Source organism: Ambystoma mexicanum, chromosome 4p (assembly GCF_040938575.1).
Source record: "Ambystoma mexicanum isolate Mex_15411 chromosome 4p, UKY_AmexF1_1, whole genome shotgun sequence".
In the NCBI taxonomy this organism is placed as follows: Eukaryota; Metazoa; Chordata; class Amphibia; order Caudata; family Ambystomatidae; genus Ambystoma; species Ambystoma mexicanum.
In genome coordinates this window covers 544414481-544434798 of record NC_090927.1, presented here as the reverse complement: position 1 = coordinate 544434798, position 20318 = coordinate 544414481, and the positions used below count along the sequence as shown (strand labels likewise).

At 43.0% G+C, this 20318-nt stretch overlaps 1 protein-coding gene across 6 annotated transcripts in view; it reads right to left on the bottom strand.

Annotated features, from left to right (window-relative positions):
• DLGAP2 (DLG associated protein 2) overlaps positions 1-20318 on the bottom strand; it is a 2662056-nt gene that overhangs the window by 1039952 nt on the left and 1601786 nt on the right. For all 6 annotated transcript variants that reach the window (XM_069606086.1, XM_069606087.1, XM_069606085.1 and 3 more), the window contains one exon: positions 18687-18898. In XM_069606086.1, the coding sequence (XP_069462187.1) occupies positions 18687-18898 (212 nt within the window). The remainder of the gene's footprint in view (positions 1-18686; positions 18899-20318) is intronic.

Below are 20318 nucleotides of genomic sequence, written 5' to 3'. Positions count from 1 at the left end.
CACTTTTGATGGCTTACGGCAGTAACCTATTTCCAAAGGCCATGGTAAAGGTGTTTTAGGTGCAGCGTGGGGTGAGACTATTATTATTTCCATTTTGTCTGTTTTAGATAGTTCTCCATTATCCATTCACTTATTTGCATGAGGCAGTTACTGAGGGGGAAGCTGGAGTTTCCACTCTCAGTAACTTCATATATGATCTGTGTGTCATCTTCCTAGTGGTGACATATGAGCCCATAAGATTGTGTGATCTTCATCAAAGGTGTTATGCAGATTTCTTTTAAGGATTTACAAAAGAGTTCATCGTGGGGAACTCCACAGTTAATGGAACATGGATTTCAACTGAAAGGAGGGAGACATGGGATTTCTGTTTGGTATGTTAGGAAAAATCTCTTCCATTATACAGTTGTGTTATGGAGTCCAGTTTCCTCAAGACTTATAATTAGTGTACTGGGTTTAACTGTGTCAAAGGCTGCTCAGATGTCGAGGAGTACAGCTTCTGAGGTGATGTTGTTGTCTGCTGTGAGTTTGAGGTTGTCCAACATGGAAACTAATGCAGATTCAATGCCTCTGATAGGTCTGAAGCCAACTTGTGAGTAGTCTAGAAAAGTTATCATTTTCTATATTGTCCAAGATTTCACTCTACACGTAGCTTTCTAGAATTGTCCTGAATAGGGACAGAAGTTAGAGTGGTGTTCTGGTCTCCAGTGCTGATTTTAAGAAGTGGTTTGATGTAGGACGTTTTACATGCTTTTGGTATAATTTCCATTTCTAGAGAGGAATTTGTGAATATAGTGAGCTGGTGTTTCCTTGTTTAGAATCTCTTTATAGATGTTCAGGGGGCAGGGATCGATTTGAGAGATGGAATTGTTGCTGAGTTTCGCCAATTTTTTAAAGTCTGGTTAAGGTATTGGTTTAAAGGTGTTCATAGAGGAGATTGTAGGCTGGTAGATATTGATCAGGATGTGAAAGCTGCTTCCGAGTCCAATTATTAATGCAACAGTGATGGTTTGCTGTATGTTTAGTATTTTGCTTCTGAAATGGTTGGTGATATTGTCACATAGGGGGTCATTACGAGTCGGGCGTTAAGGGATACCAGGCACCGGTAAGGAGACCTTTGCCGGTAATCCCTTACCGCCCGATTCTGAAGACCCTTGGAGGGAACCGTAAGGAACGTGTGGTCTGACCACACGTCCCTTACCGGACCCGCTAAGGGACCAGGGCGCTAATAACGGGCTTGCCATTGGTGAGCCCGTTATTAGCACCCTCCCCATTGAGCCCTAGAGGGGCTCAAATGGGAGTGGGAAATGGTTTGTTCAATGGGGACTTACCAGTCCCGCCAGGGTCGGAATGCACCGGTAAGTCCCCATTGAACAAGACCGGACTCAGACACAGTATGGGAGGCAGCCATGGTGCTAATAGCACCTTGCTACCGCCCATCTCGTAATGAGGCCCTAGTGTTTGGAAAGGTGAGGGTACTTTGCATTAGAAGTGGAGTGTCTCATCTCATTGATAATTTGCTAGTTATTCTTCTCCATGGGGTACATTGTTAATTCAGTCAGAATAATAGTGTTTCCATGCTTTAAGGATGTATGTCTTGTTTTTGGGTTGTTTTGGTAGGAAATTGTGTTTGATCTGTTGTAGTGTTTTCTCCATGCAATTTCGAATATATGATTTGTTTTTTTAGTGTTCTGAGGTGGGGTATGAATGGGGTCTTATCTGAGGGGTTGATGCATTTTACTGGGAAGTGGGTGTCCAGAGCTTTGATTATCTGGTATTCTAGTGTTATCAGCATTCCTTCCTTTAGTGAAAGATACGGTTTATGAGAGTGGGGTTTGGTCATTTAAATATGTTTTTTTAAGCTCCTTTAGGTTTAGAGTTTTCCAGCTTTTGTGCATCGGGAGCTGAAGTGCCAGCGTTTTAATAGTAAAAGGTTTCATTAGATGATTGTTTCATAGTATCTGAATGGGTGGGAGGTGGTTATGAGGTCTACTACACAAACAATTGCATTGAGGGTGTGGCGTGCACTGTAAAGTTCCTCTGACCATTTATTTTTTATAAACACTTTTTATTAACATTTTTATAACAACACCATGATAACAACCCCAAAGAGCCCACTTCACGCCCGCCCCCTCATTCGAGTATCTAGGTCATGCCCTCCAGACCTCTCCATTTGTTCCATGGTTGACGGCAAACAATCCTTTGTGATCTGTAATGTCCCTAAGAGCCGGGTGGCTCTACTGCAGCTCCCTTGGTCCACATCATCCCAATTCCCCTCTTTCCCCTCACCTCCCGCTCCTGCCTAGTCATCTTTCACCACGGCCGTAGATCATTGGCCTTTGATAAGTCATTCAGCAGTTGGGTCCAATGTATCATCACTCCCTCCCCTTCCATCTCAGTTTCTGCCTTCTGTAAAATTGTCAGTTCTGCCAAACCCCACCTACGGACATCCGCTTGCCACATATTTATCACCGGGCCTTGTGGGCATTTCCATGCTATCACCATTCGGCTTTTGGCCAGTATCAGCAGGAACCGGCCCATCTTGTTCCGTATTTTGTGTTTTTCCCCCCCTAGGAGCTTGCCCCATATACATAATCCCGGATTCCGTTCCCACTTGGTCCTCAACAGCCCATTCACCCCTTTGATCACCTCATCCCAGTACTCCACTGTTACCCCACACTCCCATATCATGTGCCAGAATCCCGCCTGGCTGTTGCCACATCTAGGACATTCATCCGACAACTCTCTGTTCACTGCCTGGAGCCTCACCGGGTCACATATGTCCTGTGTATGATGTTAAATTGGACCAGTTGGAAGCAGGCATTACGTGACGTCTTCCGGACCAGCTCCCATACCTGTGCCCACACTTTTTCCGATATTTGGTGTCCCATGTCTGTCTCCCATTTCTCCTTAACCTCTAGCTCCCCCATAGGATCTCCTTCCAGCAAATCTTTATAGACCTGTGAAATGCATGCCCTACCCTCCCCCCTCCCCATCTGGTCTAGCAGTACCCGCAGCACCAGACTTGACTCTGTTTACTCCGGGATTCCCTCTCAAATCTGCACCAGTCTACGTACCACTGCACCATATGCCAGGAAAAGAGCCTGTGGGAGGCCGAACTTCAAACACCATTCCTTACAGGTCAGTAGTTTCCCACCCTCAAAAAGATCCCCCACTGTCTCACACCCTTTTCCCCAAAGCCTCTGTTTTCCTGCCCTTCCAGTCACCGGACGGAGCTTCTGATCAATGCCCCATGGGAGTTTGCCATCATAGTGCCCACCGGCCCCTCTACTGCCCACATATTTCCTCCATGTCCCTCTCACCGCCTCAAACACTGTGGTTCTCCTCTTATTACCCAATGGATGCCACAGCAATTCCACTGCTTTGCGATTCGGCGGCAGATCACCTATCAGCCCTTTCAGGGTGTCCACCCCGCGTTGATCCCACACCAGTATCGACTGTAGCTGTGTTGCCACAAAGTATTTTCCATAGTTCGGGAGGCCCTGTCCCCCTTCCTCTCTAGATCTCTGCAATGTCTCTAAGGATAGCCTCCTCCTCCCCGTATCCCATTATAGTTCCCTTACCTTGACGTCCAACATTCTAAAGAACACTTTTTTCACCACAAAACTTATGTTGGTAAAGAAGTAAACCAGTCGTGGTAGGATCACCATTTTACATAGTGCCACCCTGCCCATCAGAGAAAGTGGTAAGTTTTTCCAGAATTGAACTGATCCTCTTGTTTTTGACAACACTCTTCCTGTATTATGTACACCTTTCGCCATTTGTTTGAGGTGAAACTGGCCATGTAGCAGCTCATGATTTTGGGTGCGGCACTCTGTTTCACTCAAAACCAAATGTTAAAATCTCCAAGGGCCATTAGATGTTTGATGTGTGTCCCTGAGTTACTATTTAGGTCTGCAAAGTTTTCGTCGAAGGTTGGGTTAGATGATTTTGATATGTAAAACGGTAGAAAGGAGATATTGGTTTGATAGCTAAGTGCTAGGTGGATCAGTAGTCCTTCACAATCAGTGAAATTCAGTGATGTCCAGTGATGTTGAGACTGAGGTGTTCGCTGTGTGCCAGGGTGGAGCTTGCCATGGTGAAGCTCCCTCCTCTTTTGCTGGTTCAGTTGACTTGATGAGTTTGAAATTGGAGGGGATGGATTTGTGGGCTATAACGTCATAGTCATCAGGCAGCCATGTTTCTATTGTTAAATGCATGTCGGTTCCTCCTTTGCTGAGATATTCGTTAATCTCTGTTCTGTGTTTAGAGGTGGGGCAGACATTGATCAGTCTGCAGTGTAGTGTATCTCCACACTCTGGCGTGTGTGCGAATGCCATTGGATCCCCTTAGTTGCTTCCATGTTCTGTGTGCTAGCCAGCGTGTGAGTTGTCTGATGGTCGATTGGTTGTGAGGGTGGTTATCTGCTCAGGGACCGCTGTTTCATTGTTAAACAGGTCCAGTAGGTTACAAGTAAGATTGGTTTTTCATCTGATTCTAGCAAGAAGGTGGCTGTTGGGCAGTTACTATTAATGAAAGGAGTGCTTTGGTTTTGAGTCCTTCTTAAATTCATGAAGTCTCTGGCATCCCTGCCATGATGAGTGTGACAAGCTTCGGCTGTCAAAGTTCTAGAACTGGGATCTTGCATTGGTCGCATGTAAGGTTGACTGTGTGGGCTTTACAAGGTTCAGAATCTTGGCCTTGTTTCCTGGGTTGTTCCTTGTGTGCTTTATGAGGGCATGGGATGCGTTGGTAGGTGGAGAGGTAGCACAACACGAAGCAGGTTTTCGATCATTTTACTTATGGCCTGTCTTCTCCTTGTGAACATGAGTCATTGGTACATGGTTTTCTGTATTCAGGTCAGTTGGTGGAAGGTTGGGGATTTGTTTGTTATGATGTTGGGGACTGTGTGTTATTTCCCTTCTGGCTTTGCTATCCTTCCTTGAGTGTGCCATTGGTAGTGAAAAGTGCACAGTGCACAGTGCTGTGCATTTGGGTCTGAGAAAATGAAAGATGCTGACAAGTTTTATTATTGTGGGCTATTTCTTACCTGAGGGCATGACTGTAGCACACGTCTTCCCATAGGTGACGTGTGTACAATACTGGTGTGTACTTGTTTATTCTGAAACCCCAAGAAAGGTCAATTATACAGTTCCTGTCTAAATACTAACAAAATGCACTTTCAATCGCCCTTAACTAAACAGGTCAAAACAAGTTTGATTAGGAAGATTCTGTAGCATCTTGAAGACAAACATTAAGCTTTAATTTGCTATTCCGCAGACTTGATTGATGTATAATCTGTGTTTATTTAAAAGTATTTGTTAATTATTTATGAGCGAAAACACATAATGTATTTCAATAAACCATTGATATGATATGATATGATATGGTATTTGTAACGCGCCTATACACAGGTGTTTCAAGGCGCGACGAGGCAGGGAGGGGAGGAACAAGGGGAGACAAAACAAACGATCCTACTAGGCCAAGTGTCATTCAGATCGCGCAAGTGCAGGGGTGGGGGAGGGGGGAAAAAGTGCAAGGGGAAGGGGAGGGGGGGAAGTGCAGTAAAGGTAAGTGGCGTAAAGTAATAAATAAAAAAGGGCCAGCTAGTGGCAAGTGCAAGGTAAGTGCAGAACAAGTGCTGGGGAAGGGGGGGGCTGTAGGGATACAGAGACAGTCCCGTAGTGCAGAGGGGTTCCAGGGGATCAGTGACTGGGACCAGGACCGAAGGCAGTTTAGAGTGGTCCAGTTGCAGGATCAGTGCAGTTTAGTGAAGAATTAATTAGCTGTTCAGCAGGGGAGAGGGAGAGAGAAAGCAGAAGCAAAGAGGAAGGTTTTGAGGTGCTTCCGGAACCGGAGGTGGTTCTCCTCAAGTTTCAGGGAGGCGGGAAGGCTGTTCGAGAGGGAGGCCCCTGCCGCGGAGAGAGATCTACCCCCAGCTCGTTGCTTCGAGAAGCGGCTGACCATGAGGGAGTTGGAGGCGGATGAGCGAAGGGCTCGGGGAGGAAGATATTTGGGAAGAGAGAGTTGAAGGTATTTAGGACCCAGGCCCCAGAAGGCCTTGTGGACAATGCAGAGGGTTTTGAACTTTATCCTCGCAGCCACTGGGAGCCAGTGTAGAGATTTCAGTCCTGGAGAGATACGGTCCCTGGGCTTGAGGCCAAGGACAAGTCTCGCAGTTCTGTTCTGGATGAGTTGCAGAGGGCGGAGAGTGGAGGCAGGCAGATTAAGATAGAGGCTGTTACAGTAATCCAGCTTCGAGAGAACCATGGCTCGGGAGACAGTGAGCTTCTGGGGGAAGGAGAGGAAGGGAAGAATACCTCTGAGGAGGTGCAGCTGGTAGTGTGACCTCTTGGCGACGTCAGAAATATGAGGAGAGAAGGAGAGTGTGGAGTCGAAGATGACCCCAAGGTTTTTTGCCTTGCAGGTAGGAGCAGGGAGGGGCCAAGGGAGGCAGGCCAGAGAGCTGCAGGGAAGGAGGGAGTGGGAGTACCGATGAGTAGAATCTCAGTCTTACTGGCATTAAGCCAGAGGTCATTGGCGGCACACCATTCCTGGATAGCAGACAGACAGTCAGAGATGAGGGAAGGAGAGGGGGAGGCTGAGGGTAGCCTGAAAATGAGCTGGGTATCGTCCGCATAGCACTGGAAATTAGGGCAGAGAGCGGCGATGCGGTGGGCAAGGAGTGCCAGATACTGGTTGAACAGCCAGGGAGAGAGATTAGATCCCTAATTCACTGCTCATAAGGAATTGATTACAGTTTGCTTTCATATTTTTTAGAATATAGAGGTCAATTAATTTGTCATCTGGCATGGCTATCATACAGAAATTATGTTTTTTACAAACAGATGGGCAATAGCTCCTGTCTAGAAAAATATTAGCTAAAATTAATGGACATGGACAAGTTTCATAAGTTAATAACTATCCCATGCCTTGTATAATAGATAGGAAGCACATTAATCAGGTGAATGGTTATTTCAAATTCAAAATAAGTGCACTCTATCAATTAAAGAAGAGAATTATATTTTCCATAGTCATTTGCCCATGAGAATTTGGATGATAAAGTCAGACTTTCAAACACATGATCAGGTTTCAGTTTTAAATGGCCAGACAATGAGTATCCACAGTTATACGTGAAGTAAAACATGTGTATAACTTCATCACAGCGTGTCATGGTGAAAATAATAACTGTATTTTCAAAATTCCCATGGAATGCACTTTTAGAACATTATATATTTATATCTAGAAATTACATAGTTCAATACATAAGCATCAAGTATTGACAAAACCGGTTCTCTGCAGCTCAGACAACCCACAGTTACTGCATAGTAACAATGCATGTTTATAAATAAAACAATGCTATTATTTATAAAGGTGTGAGATGTATACAAAGAAAGTCAATGAAGAACATAGGAATTTAAGGACAAGCAGACTTTCATGATGTTGCTTACCTGGTTTTACCAAAGTGTGAAGAGAAAACGGGGTTGGGAACTATCACTTCATGACACTCCAAAGACCAAGACCAAACAGGGAGGTCGAATTGGAGGTGGAGGTGGACTTTTCTGATATTCATTACAGATACTGGAACAATCAGAGAGGGCCTTCCAGTGGAAATACATTATTTCAGCCTAACTTTGATGTGGTAAGTGTGAGCTGAATATAACAATTCATAAAGGGATATGAGGTTGTATTATTGCAAGCAGTCAACTGAGATCATATGACAGAGACAATCCACTCTAACTGTAGACAGGGAGCCAAGGCATATCTATGGCAGAGGATATTTCATGCTGGGAGCCAGAATGAAACAAGAGCCTTGTTACCTGAATCCAAGGGCTGGACATAGGACTTTGATTACCAGTGGCATTTTCCCAGATCACTGTTGATCTCCATCCAGGATAGAGGGGAAAATAATAGCCAGAGGGTCCTGAAAGATTAATGAAGTGATGCTGACTCATAGCCACATATCTACTCAGCAATTGAGAAAGTGAATCAAAGCACCTTTCATGAGAAGGTAAGTGAACCTTCTGTGTATTGAAATGCATCAACCCCTAACAATTCATCATCAAAGGGACAATACTACACATTATCAATCTTTTTTCCAGGGTTTTGTGCTGAAACAAATGTCTAACTGAATATGTAAAATATGTCTGTGGCTGACCTCATTAGAGGACAGAGGGTATACGAAATATTGCTCTATAGGAAACCTTAGTAAGATGAATATTGCCAATTAGCATCTCTTTTCCTAATGTTTAGAAAGTTGGGAAGGACCTTCTTTGTTAAAGTAATACGACCCCAGGAACAAGAACTTCAAATTGATTCCCCCTTCATTTGTATTTGCTCATAATATCAATTCTATCTTTCACTTGCTCAGAAACAAACATCATTTTAAATGTGACCTTTCATTCGCTTAGCATAGAAAAAATGGCATTTCAAATGTAACTTCTCAATAATCCTTTTGAATCGAGCGCCATTTTAAGCCCAATTTTAAATTGTTACAATTCTCAAAGCATCATTGCAATTAATACAGTATTGATTTTAAAGTATACCTTCACTCAAAATGATTGATGTGCGCATATTTACATGCTTTCACCAACTATATGATTACATTGAATTGCCTATGGTGAATTGATATTACATGTTCCTGATGTTTAAGTACGACATTTAATTTGAGGGATTTCATTTCTTCTCTTACAGATTATTTGTTCTGACAGGGGGGACTAAGTAGGCAGGGTGCATAACAGTTTCTGTGTTTCATGACAACCTGGCTGTGTCTGTAATATTTCCGGTGGCTTGCCCTTGCAATGTGAGGGGTGTTGGGTTGGATCACCTGCAATTGATTTAATTTTACTTTCAAAGAAAAGCAAAAGATTCTAACCTAAAACAGCCTACATCTTTGACAACATTGTGGGGTGGGATTGTTGCCACATGAATTATTTAACTGGTTTTAGTTAATCCAAGAATCCAAATGAAATAATTGTGCAAACCTGGTTTTAAGTGGTTTGTTAAGTTGCCCTAAAAAGAGAGGTCACTCATTCATAAATATATGTACAGGGGAATTCTGTCTGGGCTTCCCTGGATGGACAGTGAAAGAGGACACACGTCTCTGTTTGCACCTGTTCATTCTTAGTGAAAAGAGTGTACATTAATGCCGTCTGGTTGCTGTGTCTACGATGGTGTGCTGCAAAAGGTAAAATGTCACCCGGTTCAGTCATCTATTGACATTTCTCTAACACAGGGAATGGCGTTTGAGATGAGATCTGACTTGAAGGCTGATCACAAAAGTTCAGGCTTGTCCCAGGGCCTCAATATACTGTGCTAATATGGACGTACTGAATGCTAAATTGGCCTTACAAAATCGCCTTCATATTCATTATCTACTATTAGAGAAATTGTAAAAGTCTACCCATGGCAAACATGTAGTTGTCAAAAGACTCTCCAACTTTATATAATGGCATTCCTCCTCCAACTTTATGAGCAATATGTGGTGAGAACCAGAGAGGAGCGTTAGCTTTTTTTCCTCTAGTCATTTTAGTTGCACATTTCTCAAGCTCTGAACTTCATACTATCAAATAAATGTAAGACTCCACGGATCTACTGTGAGGTATCATCAAATGTATGATGCTTTTTTGGAATCAATTTTAAAAGCTCTATGAGGAGATTGAGCTACTACAGAAATAGATGAATATTAAAGGTGAATTTAATATTGATAATATCTTATCAAACATTGCCCCGGGTTTCCTCAAACTAGTCGAAGTTTTGTGATTTCACCAGCACTCCAGATATCCAACTGATAAAGCTATTAATTTACTTGCTTATGTGTTTGATTAATGTTCTCCTGCATAAGTCTTCTTTACTTATGGTCTCATGATCAGATCATGTTTTGGTAATGTTTTTCTTGCATGCTTCCCTTAAAAAGTCTAGAACAAACTACTAAATCCTTAGGTCAATTCTGGTTGCATTTAACAAAAAGTCACTCAGACTGCATGTTGCCAGTTATTCTGGATTATCACATGTCTGTCTCTTTATGGCCCTTCACAAATTAATCTGTCGGAATAGCAGAAATTCTGGACTGCTTCACCCCATGTAAAAGAGATCAGATGTGGCACTTGTAAGCAACAAAGTATTCTTTAACAAAAAGAAGTTTTTCTGAAGTGTGAGGATTGATGCTTAGAGCATCAGCAGAGGTTGTCCCCATAAGCATTTAATAAGAAAACATGCCAATTGCATTCTTTGTAGTACAGGAGTGAATCTCTGCAGGCAAATAAGTGTTACTGCACTTTCCAAACTGAGAATGCTAAATCTAGCCATCTAGAGAATGTATCAAGAGTTAACCACCTTTGTAGAGGAGATGTAGAACCATTCTATAAACTTTGTGTCTCTTTGAACTCCTTTTTTAATGCCAAGTTCAAGAACTTTCTGCGCTCAGAGGAAGCTCCACTAATGCCCAAATCCCTGGAAATCTGCATGCCGTTACAGGCCTTAAATCGTTTGAGCTGGGGGCGCTGCATAACAGCCAACATGGTGGTCACTTCATGAAAGAGCTCTGTGATGCAGCTGTTCATCCTGTCTCATCCCAGTGGCGCGACTGAAGGAATCAAACAGCAATGTGCATGTGAGCGTGCTATAGTACCGTGGAAATCTGGAGAGCGAGCCCCCTGTGCAGCAGATCCCGTGGATTCAGCACTGATTGGAAGAAAGCCAAGCTTGGAGCTCCTTCGTGGCTCTTAATTGCCCATATCCGGAACTGTAGGGACAGGGGATTGCTATTGAGATACGCCAGAGAAAGGGGTGAACTATGCTATGAAGCTAACATGATCTTTCTATATCCTGATTTCTCCATGAATTTTCAGAAACCTGGGAGTGAAAAATATTTTCTGTGAGACGTATTAAATATGTGATGCTTTTCCTGGCATGATTGCGCTTTCAATGTCAAGAGCAAACTTTATTTTTCACAGTGCCAGAGGAGGACCTAAGTTTATTGAAAGAAGCATACCTTTGCAGAAAAGATTGAGTGGAAATGTGTTTGTGAAATAAGCTATCTCCAGTTTTGAGCATTGCATTTAGTCAATGCCAAAGTACACCCTCAGTGGTGCTGTCTATGCAATGATCTTTATAATTACTCTTGTGTAAGCGAGCTAGTATTGCAACCACATTACTGCGAGATCGCTGCACTAAGTTTTGATGTAAAATTGTAATGTTTTAGGGATACACTGCATTGGTTGGGGATATGATGAGGGAGGGGGAGGGACGCAGTGGGAGCAGGGTTATACGGTTACCAACACTTGGCAATTTTATGTACATGCCTGGAATGCAGGTACAGCATGCCAGAATACACATAGTGGGTTGAATCAACATTGTCCCATAGCAATGGGGAGATGGCAATGCAGTAAAACTGGCTGATGGAGTAGCCAGGAGCTGGAATGTCAGACAACTCAACAACCTAGTTCTTGGAGATATTACATATTTAGGCAGGTTTCTAATCAGGATTGCACTAGTATGATAAACGGAAACAACTACTGTTTAGAAGAGGAGAAACTGCTTGACCAAGAAGGAGTTCAAGGCTGACTTTATCACATTGGATATTACAATGGCTTTTGCCACCATGGACTACACTGTACTCCAAAACATGGCAATTCAGAGTTCACCTTTAACCTGCATTTGTTCCTACTTGCTAATAAAGGACAAAGAGTTCAGCTAGGTAAATACACCTCAGGTAACACTACCCTTCCCTTTATAAAACTCCTCTAATCCATGCGATCAGGTTTCTGGGAATGTGGTGTATGCTATTGTGACATCTACTCTTGGCCCTACATTGTGTTTCAGTGAATAGCAAATTTATGGGCAAGTACTTGAACCCAGTGTGGTGCTTGATGGAGGACAATTGATACCTTCTTAATTGGGACAAAACAGATACTCTACTCCTGATTTGCCCTAACTATGGCTCCCTCCTCCCTCTTTCAGTAGCCTCTTGTGTAGAGGCACTGCTGCATCCACGTCGAATCAGCAAGGAATATGGGCGGGGTATTTGGGTGTTACCTCTCCTTAGAATCTGCATCAATGTAGTTATTAAATGAACCCACTTTCATCATTAGGACCTTTTGATGGGGTGCAGGCAGTGTCTCTCTGAAGGATCCAACACTGCCTGTCAATCTACTCAGCTATTAGCAAGAAGTCCTGAGCAAAAGGCAAGGCTGAAAATGGTGATTTTTAAAATCAAATATTTCGATATATTTGCACTTTATTTCTCAATAAATAGATGGGGGTTGGCTAAGGGAATTAAAATAAGGCTGGGGGATGTGGAGGGGCGGGGCTGCTAGGGGTTTTCCCCTGCATTAAAAATAAAAAAGTGCAAAAAAACACATTTAGAAATTCGATTAAAACAAATTCACAATGTTCAGCCTCGTTGTTTTAAATGTGTTATTTTAACGTTGATCCAAATATTGTGCCATTTGTGATGTTTACTTTTTGAAAAATGATGACCATAGTTTAATTGTTGTGTACAAGTGAAATTGCTTATTGCAGCCGGGCAAGGCGCCACAGCCAATCAGATTGCTCAGATCACAAGCTGAATCTCATGATTTCAAAAACCATTGTGGGACAGGTGGAATTTAGGAGTTATAAGTAGCACCTGAGATATGGTGCATAATGTGTGGATCTGGAGGGACGAGTTATCACTTCTTCTCGCTTATGGCCCTTCTGTGAAGTGCTAGATGTGAAGCTCTACTTTTATGTAAACAGTGTAAACAGTTTACATAAAAACAATGTAAACAGGGTAAACAGTGTAAACAGTGAAACTCAAGGACATGCCACTGCATGGCATTTCATCTTAGTTATAGAATGGTGTGAGCTCTTCCCAGTGTTTAATTTGGAAAATAATAAATGCCTGGGCCCAGATATTTTCTAGCAATCTTATTCCACTGTGGGTGGGTACCAGTGCTGCCACCACCCATAGCTGCTTCCCACCGTTTTCACATATTTGGGGTTACACTCCAGCTCGAACCTGCTCATTGTGGTTGATGGATGCACTGAATATCACCACTTCATAATTAAAGGGAGTCTGAGACAATAAGGACTTGGGCTCAAAAGTAAGTGCATGGGCTGAGCCCTGGCAAACATCCCCACAAATTAAGCAGTTGCTCTTCCTCGAAATATCCAGGGATATCATCCGCGAACACAAGCATATCCAGCTATGTGATTTGTATGTTTTATGTTAATTATTAATTCATTGTCAGGGAGACAAATGGATGCAAGTGTATGACATTTACCCTTGCTTTATATTACTTAACTGTCGGAGGGAAATGGATGCAAGAGTACGGCATTTACCCTTGCTTTATATGCTTTATATTACTTCACTGTCGGAGGGGGGAAATGGATGGTAGAGTAGATCATTTACCCTTGCTTTATATGCTTTATATTACTTCACTGTCAGGGGTAGAAATTGATGCAAAGGAATGCCATTTACCCTTGCTTTATATGCTTTATATTACTTCACTGTCAGGCGGAGAAATAGATGCAAGGGAAGGGCATTTTTGCTTGCTTTACATGCATTATATTACTTCACTGTAAGGGGGAGAAATGGATGCAAGCAGGCCGTTTTCCTTTCCTTTATATGCTTTTTATTACTTCACTATCAGGCGGAGAAATAGATGTAAGGGATGGGCATTTCCCTTGCTCTGTATGCTTTATATTACTTCACTATCAGGTGGAGAAATAGATGCGAGGGAAGGGCATTTACCCTTGCTTTATATGCTTTATATTACTTCACTATCAGGTGGAGAAATAGATGCGAGGGAAGGGCATTTACCCTTGCTTTATATGCTTTATATTACTTCACTATCAGGTGGAGAAATAGATGCGAGGGAAGGGCATTTACCCTTGCTTTATATGCTTTATATTACTTCACTATCAGGTGGAGAAATAGATGCGAGGGAAGGGCATTTACCCTTGCTTTATATGCTTTATATTACTTCACTATCAGGTGGAGAAATAGATGCGAGGGAAGGGCATTTACCCTTGCTTTATATGCTTTATATTACTTCACTATCAGGTGGAGAAATAGATGCGAGGGATGGGCATTTACCCTTGCTTTATATGCTTTATATTACTTCACTATCAGGTGGAGAAATAGATGCGAGGGAAGGGCATTTACCCTTGCTTTATATGCTTTATATTACTTCACTATCAGGTGGAGAAATAGATGCGAGGGAAGGGCATTTACCCTTGCTTTATATGCTTTATATTACTTCACTATCAGGTGGAGAAATAGATGCGAGGGAAGGGCATTTACCCTTGCTTTATATGCTTTATATTACTTCACTATCAGGTGGAGAAATAGATGCGAGGGAAGGGCATTTACCCTTGCTTTATATGCTTTATATTACTTCACTATCAGGTGGAGAAATAGATGCGAGGGAAGGGCATTTACCCTTGCTTTATATGCTTTATATTACTTCACTATCAGGTGGAGAAATAGATGCGAGGGATGGGCATTTACCCTTGCTTTATATGCTTTATATTACTTCACTATCAGGTGGAGAAATAGATGCGAGGGAAGGGCATTTACCCTTGCTTTATATGCTTTATATTACTTCACTATCAGGTGGAGAAATAGATGCGAGGGAAGGGCATTTACCCTTGCTTTATATGCTTTATATTACTTCACTATCAGGTGGAGAAATAGATGCGAGGGAAGGGCATTTACCCTTGCTTTATATGCTTTATATTACTTCACTATCAGGTGGAGAAATAGATGCGAGGGAAGGGCATTTACCCTTGCTTTATATGCTTTATATTACTTCACTATCAGGTGGAGAAATAGATGCGAGGGAAGGGCATTTACCCTTGCTTTATATGCTTTATATTACTTCACTATCAGGTGGAGAAATAGATGCGAGGGATGGGCATTTTCTTTTGCTTTATATGCATTATATTACTTCACTATCAGGTGGATAAATAGATTGAATAAAAGGGCATTTCCCTTGCTTCATATGCTTTATATTACTTCACCATCAAGCAGAGAACTAGATGCACAGGAAGGGCATTTTCCTTTGCTGTATATGCTTTATGTCACTTCACTGTCAGTCGGATAAGTAGATGCAAGAGAAGGGCATTTCCATTGTTTCATATGCTTTATATTACTTCACTGTCAGAGGAAGATATGGATGCAAGGGAAGAACATTTACACTTAATTTATATGCGTTATATTGCTTCACTGTCAGGAGGAGAAATGGATGTGTGGGAAGGGCATGTAATCTTTCTCAAAGCTTTTAAATCCAGAAAGGACTGGGCAGAATAGTGAAAAGAATCACAGACAGTCGCTTCTGCAGCAACCATAAACTTGTCTCCAATCTTCTTACCATTCATAGTGTAAGAGTTAGGATTCTGCCACAACTTCAAGGTCATATGGATGGGCTACTCTGGCAGAAGCATGGATACTGAAGTGCCATGCCAGGAAGCCTCGGAGCCAAAACCCTATTCTACACATACCATTGTTCATTTGAACTGTGGCATAGAAACATCATTGCATCATACACCAATGCATGAAAAAAACATACCTCTTCAAATTTCTCATCCTAATTCTCAACACTGCTCAAATCCGTATTTACATCAGTCACTAGAGAAGAAAGCTGATTATATACGGTACATGCCTGGGTCCTGCATGAAACAAGGGCCTCGCAGCAAGTGGAAAATGAGTCTCTGAGGTCACCTATTTTATTTTATTTTTGTTTGATATAGTTTTATATCACGCTGAAATCCCGACAGGCATCAGGGCATGGAAACATAAAACACACAGAACAAAACAGGTTACACTTAGCCTAGAGTGGTATAGCAAAATGAGGATAAGTTAATAACTATTCCAAAGGATGTCTTTGCAATCCCTTTCAAAATGAAGCCAGGTTACAGTTCAAGCGTAGATTCATCGGAAGCATGTTCCAAAGGGACGGTGCAATATACGTGAATGATTTCCCATTTGCATTCATGCGTTTGGGTCATGGGCAGTTTAGTAGCATAGTGTTGCTTGATCATAAAGTTTTAGCTGGTTGGTAGCTAGTGATTCTTTTCTTTAGGTATTCTGGGGCAGTGCCATATACAGCTTTGTGGGTGAGGACCGCAATTTTAAATTGGTTTCTGGCTTTAACAGGGAGTCAATGAAGATTCCTACGACGTGAGGTAATATGTTTGCTGCAAGGTACTTGTTTTATAATGCACCCAGCATTATTTTGAACCACTTGTAGGGGTGTAGATTTTTTTTAGACGCAGCTCCTAAACGGCATTACAATAATCCATCCTTGAGCGAATGGTGGCCCTAGCCAGAGTTTCACAGTTTTTCTCAGAGATCAAAGGTCTGATTTTTCTAATAAGTTTCAAATGATATTTTGTGCTATGGGTGATGTTGTTCACTTGTACATATGTGCAACATTACAGTCAAGAATTGTGGCCAGTGTTTTAACTTCAGGCTCCATTTTGATAACACATCCATGAAGCATACATTCAGTATGTCTTGGGTCGAATTTGGCTCTCTGTGGGAGTCCTAGAAGACAAACCTTGCCCTTTGTAAAAAGGCTGCAAAAATCACCAGGGGCTAGATCATCTACTGTCTGCCCTAGAGCTCTAAATTGAACAAAATGTCTTAGCACCAATGTTGCTGTTTGTCTAATATAGAATTCAGTAAGTAGGTTTCTCTCCAATATATTTAAAACACATGTTATTACAATGCAGAAAAATTACGATGCTCACTTTGTCTGCCAGTGTAATAGATAGTAGAGAAAATTTAGGTACAACCCTATTACAGAACATTGTGAATCAGTCAAGGAAACTAAGAACAACAACTAATTTTTCATGTTTTCCTGCTTGTGGACTAAGAACAGACTTTGCTTGAGACAGAATCGGTTACTTTTTGTGTCACGTGGCAAACATAGAATAACAATCAGATGGCTTTGTATAATTATATGTAACACGGGTTAGGCTGAACACCTCTTTGCTTCACTTTGGTATTGTACAAGCAGCAAAGCTGCTGCTAAGCGCATTGGTTCACTTTTTTGCACCTGTGAGAACATTAGATAATATGACCACTGATTCTCAAGGCTATTAGGAAGAGAGCGAGTCTGCACTGGGTGAGTCTAGCCAGAGGCAGAGGCAGTGTCGGAATCAGCCTATCTGGGGCACAAGCTGGGGAATGAGCCAGAGGCCGCCACAGGTAGTCCTTTCAGCAGACCAATTGAGGCACCAGGTGCATCAGGTCATAGGCGGTAGGGTGTAGATGGTCACACAAGGACTATTAACCTTCACCTCTAAGGCGATGCAGGGATACAAATGGCATTAATACAAAGGGACCTTGCCGAAACTGGTGTCTGGAGTGGCGGTCGGTACTCTTGTTCAGAGGAGAATTGCCTGGCATTTTGGTGCTGGACTACCCCAGGGCAGACAAAGACTGAGCTGTTATGGATATTTCTCCTCTGCGAAAGAGATAGTGAGCTAAAGAATCTGGCCAAGACTCTCAAAACCGGGACTAATAGCCGGCAGAGAGACTCCCAGGGCCCCCTTGTGTTTGCTTTAGTAAAAAGAGAACCATTTGGAGACACACTGAAATGCTCATTCCTGCTAAATATCTTTGGAAAAGTGTTCACGGACCTACAGACTTTACTAATAAGGGTAACACACTCTATGAGGGGGGTGAGAAAAGTGTCAGAATGTTCAGTTACACACTATGAAAAAAAGATCCTGCTTCATGAGGTCCAGGTCCTACTTGTCTCCACCCGCCTCTTAAGCCTGCAGGTGAAGACATGGGGCAGAGGCAGCTCTGCAGCAGTCCGTGTGCATGTCATGCTGCCATGTTTACTCCAACCACGCTCAATTCCTTTCTCGCCATTGGCACTTTCCAAACAAGACCTGGTAGGGTTTCATGAAAAGGGGACATTGCAGTATTCTGTAGGGAGTTCGAACGCAGGAAGGATATAATGTGCAAGATAAATGTAGATTGTGTGCATTGTGGGGGGGGGGGATCCTAAACATCAGGGGAAGGATTTTTTAAAATATATTTTTCTAAAGTAAACAACTAATGTGTTGCATTTAGGTAATACAAACAACTTTCCAGCTGCTTCTGAATCTTCTCGAAGACGTCTCATGCTCGTCCCTTTCAACATGAAAGAGGATTTCCATCCATGCTGTCCTGAGAAGCAATCATGCAGTCACACTTTACGTAAAATGCCATGTAAATAGCATAGCAGCCTGTGTAATCTAGTTCAGAGACTAGTTGTGTTGTAAGTGGGTCAGATCCACGTTATACAGCAGGAGGAGTGCATCTCTTAGGCATGTACAGGTCCCTTGGTTTCATATCCTAAGTTACATCGCCTAAGTGTCTCGCTTCATCCCCCCAACATGCATGGCGACCCATACCCTGGCACTGACATTTGCAGTCATGCACCAAAAAAAGGGCCTGCTTCTGAACCACTGTCAGAAATCCAGAGTCTACGGACAGTGTGACTATTTCAGATGGTAAATAGCGAGAGGGCGCTCCCTCACTAAAGCCGGCCGGTTCCAGTACAGTAGCCGAGGAACTGGGACAGTAGATTTCAGGTGGTTACAATGTGCATTGAAGTTGTGCAGGTCAGATACATTTCACAGCAGGACTGCTGTCAGCCCAGCGGTTGGCTGGATCAACAGCTGGAGCAGAATATGGAAGCTCTTACTTTTGGAGATCGCCGACAGGTCTAGGCACCAAAGACTTCAGCAGCGGCTCCGGTCGGGCTGATGCCTTTGGGGATGTTTTGGGGCTTGTGTCGGAATCTCCACTCTCCTCATCGCCCATGGCTTTGATATAGCTGCCGCTGCGCATTCTCCTGCAGGGGATCTCGTCATCCTTATTGCCGGCCGGGTATCCTCCCCACTCGTCTTGAGGCACCTGATGCATTGCAATGAAAGACAAGAATGCATGTGTTACCTTCTTTGGGACACATTACCTGATTGCAACCTTCCATTGCACACTGGTCACATCTAGTAAAAGATTCATACCAAATATTTGAGGGCTGCGCACAAGGTTGGGCAAGCTCGTGTATTTCCAGTGCACAGAGTGGCAAAGCTCAAAATACATCCATATCAGGGGAAAACATGATATCACACAGTAGTCATAACAACCTGTCTGGGATTATGCAAATATTTGAAGTGCACGTACTGTATTCCACACCATACACGTAGTTTTACAGTTGGTTATGCTGCTCCCATCCACAGAAAGACCCATCTGCTTCTCTTGCAGCTGCTAATTGTGAATAATTATCTAAATTGCCTCTGAGCATCTTTTGAAGAGCGCTGATATTAAGATGATCCGGCAGCCCCTCTTCCTGTCCTGCATGTTCCATCCAGCCAGGCAATGTGCCAGGAGCGGATTTCCCTCATAAATGTTACTTATTTGTAAATAAGTACCATGCCGCCTCGGTGTGGCAGTTGTGACAAGTAAAATGCCCCCTCTTTCATCCACCTCATTAGTTTCTTCCTCTTCATAATGGATGGCATTAGCGCCAGCTAATCAATCATCAAACACCAGTTTTGATACTTCATGGTGTGTCTCTGACTGTAGTGTATGATAGCACACTTCCATGTTTTCACTCAAATGGTACGGAACGGGCAGCCGCTTCGCGACTGTGTGCACACACTCCACCAATGGAGTCAAACACCGCTCTAACGGCCTAATTCATAGAACGTGTAGCGTGGAGCAAAGTGACTTTGCACTGCCAACAAACACGTTCCACCGGGCCTAATTCACAGAGCAGTGCAAAGTATATTTTTGCAGAACAAAGTCACTTTGCACTGCAAAAATGCTCTTTGCACGCATTCTATGGCGGTCATTCAAAAAATAGAAAAAATGTAAACAAAACAAATGGCTGCCATGGAATGGAGAAGGCACTACAGGTAGTTCCTTATTCTTTCCATGGCGCGTGTCGTGGATGGGAAGCGGACGCGCTGGAAACAGAATTGTTTCCATCACGTCTGCTTCCGAAGAGGAGCCAAGAAAGAGGTAAGTGGAAGGAAGGGGCGGGGGAAAGGGAAATCTGTGGATCGGGGGCGGGTGGGGAGAGGAGTTGTTAGCAGAACACTTACTCGATTGCCCAGCGAGGAGAGATGGCGGCCACCAGCCCTGAGGAGGCTCAGGGTGGTTCGATTACCATCTGTTAATGCCGTGTTCAGAGCTTCCCCATTGGCTGGGAGGCCCCCTCAGCCCTCTCGCTGGATACTCATTTTTAATAGTGCTTGCCAAATTAGTTCAGGTATTCCATAAGCCTTCAAACATTTGGGGGATCGAGGTCCTGTGAACATTTGATCTGTTC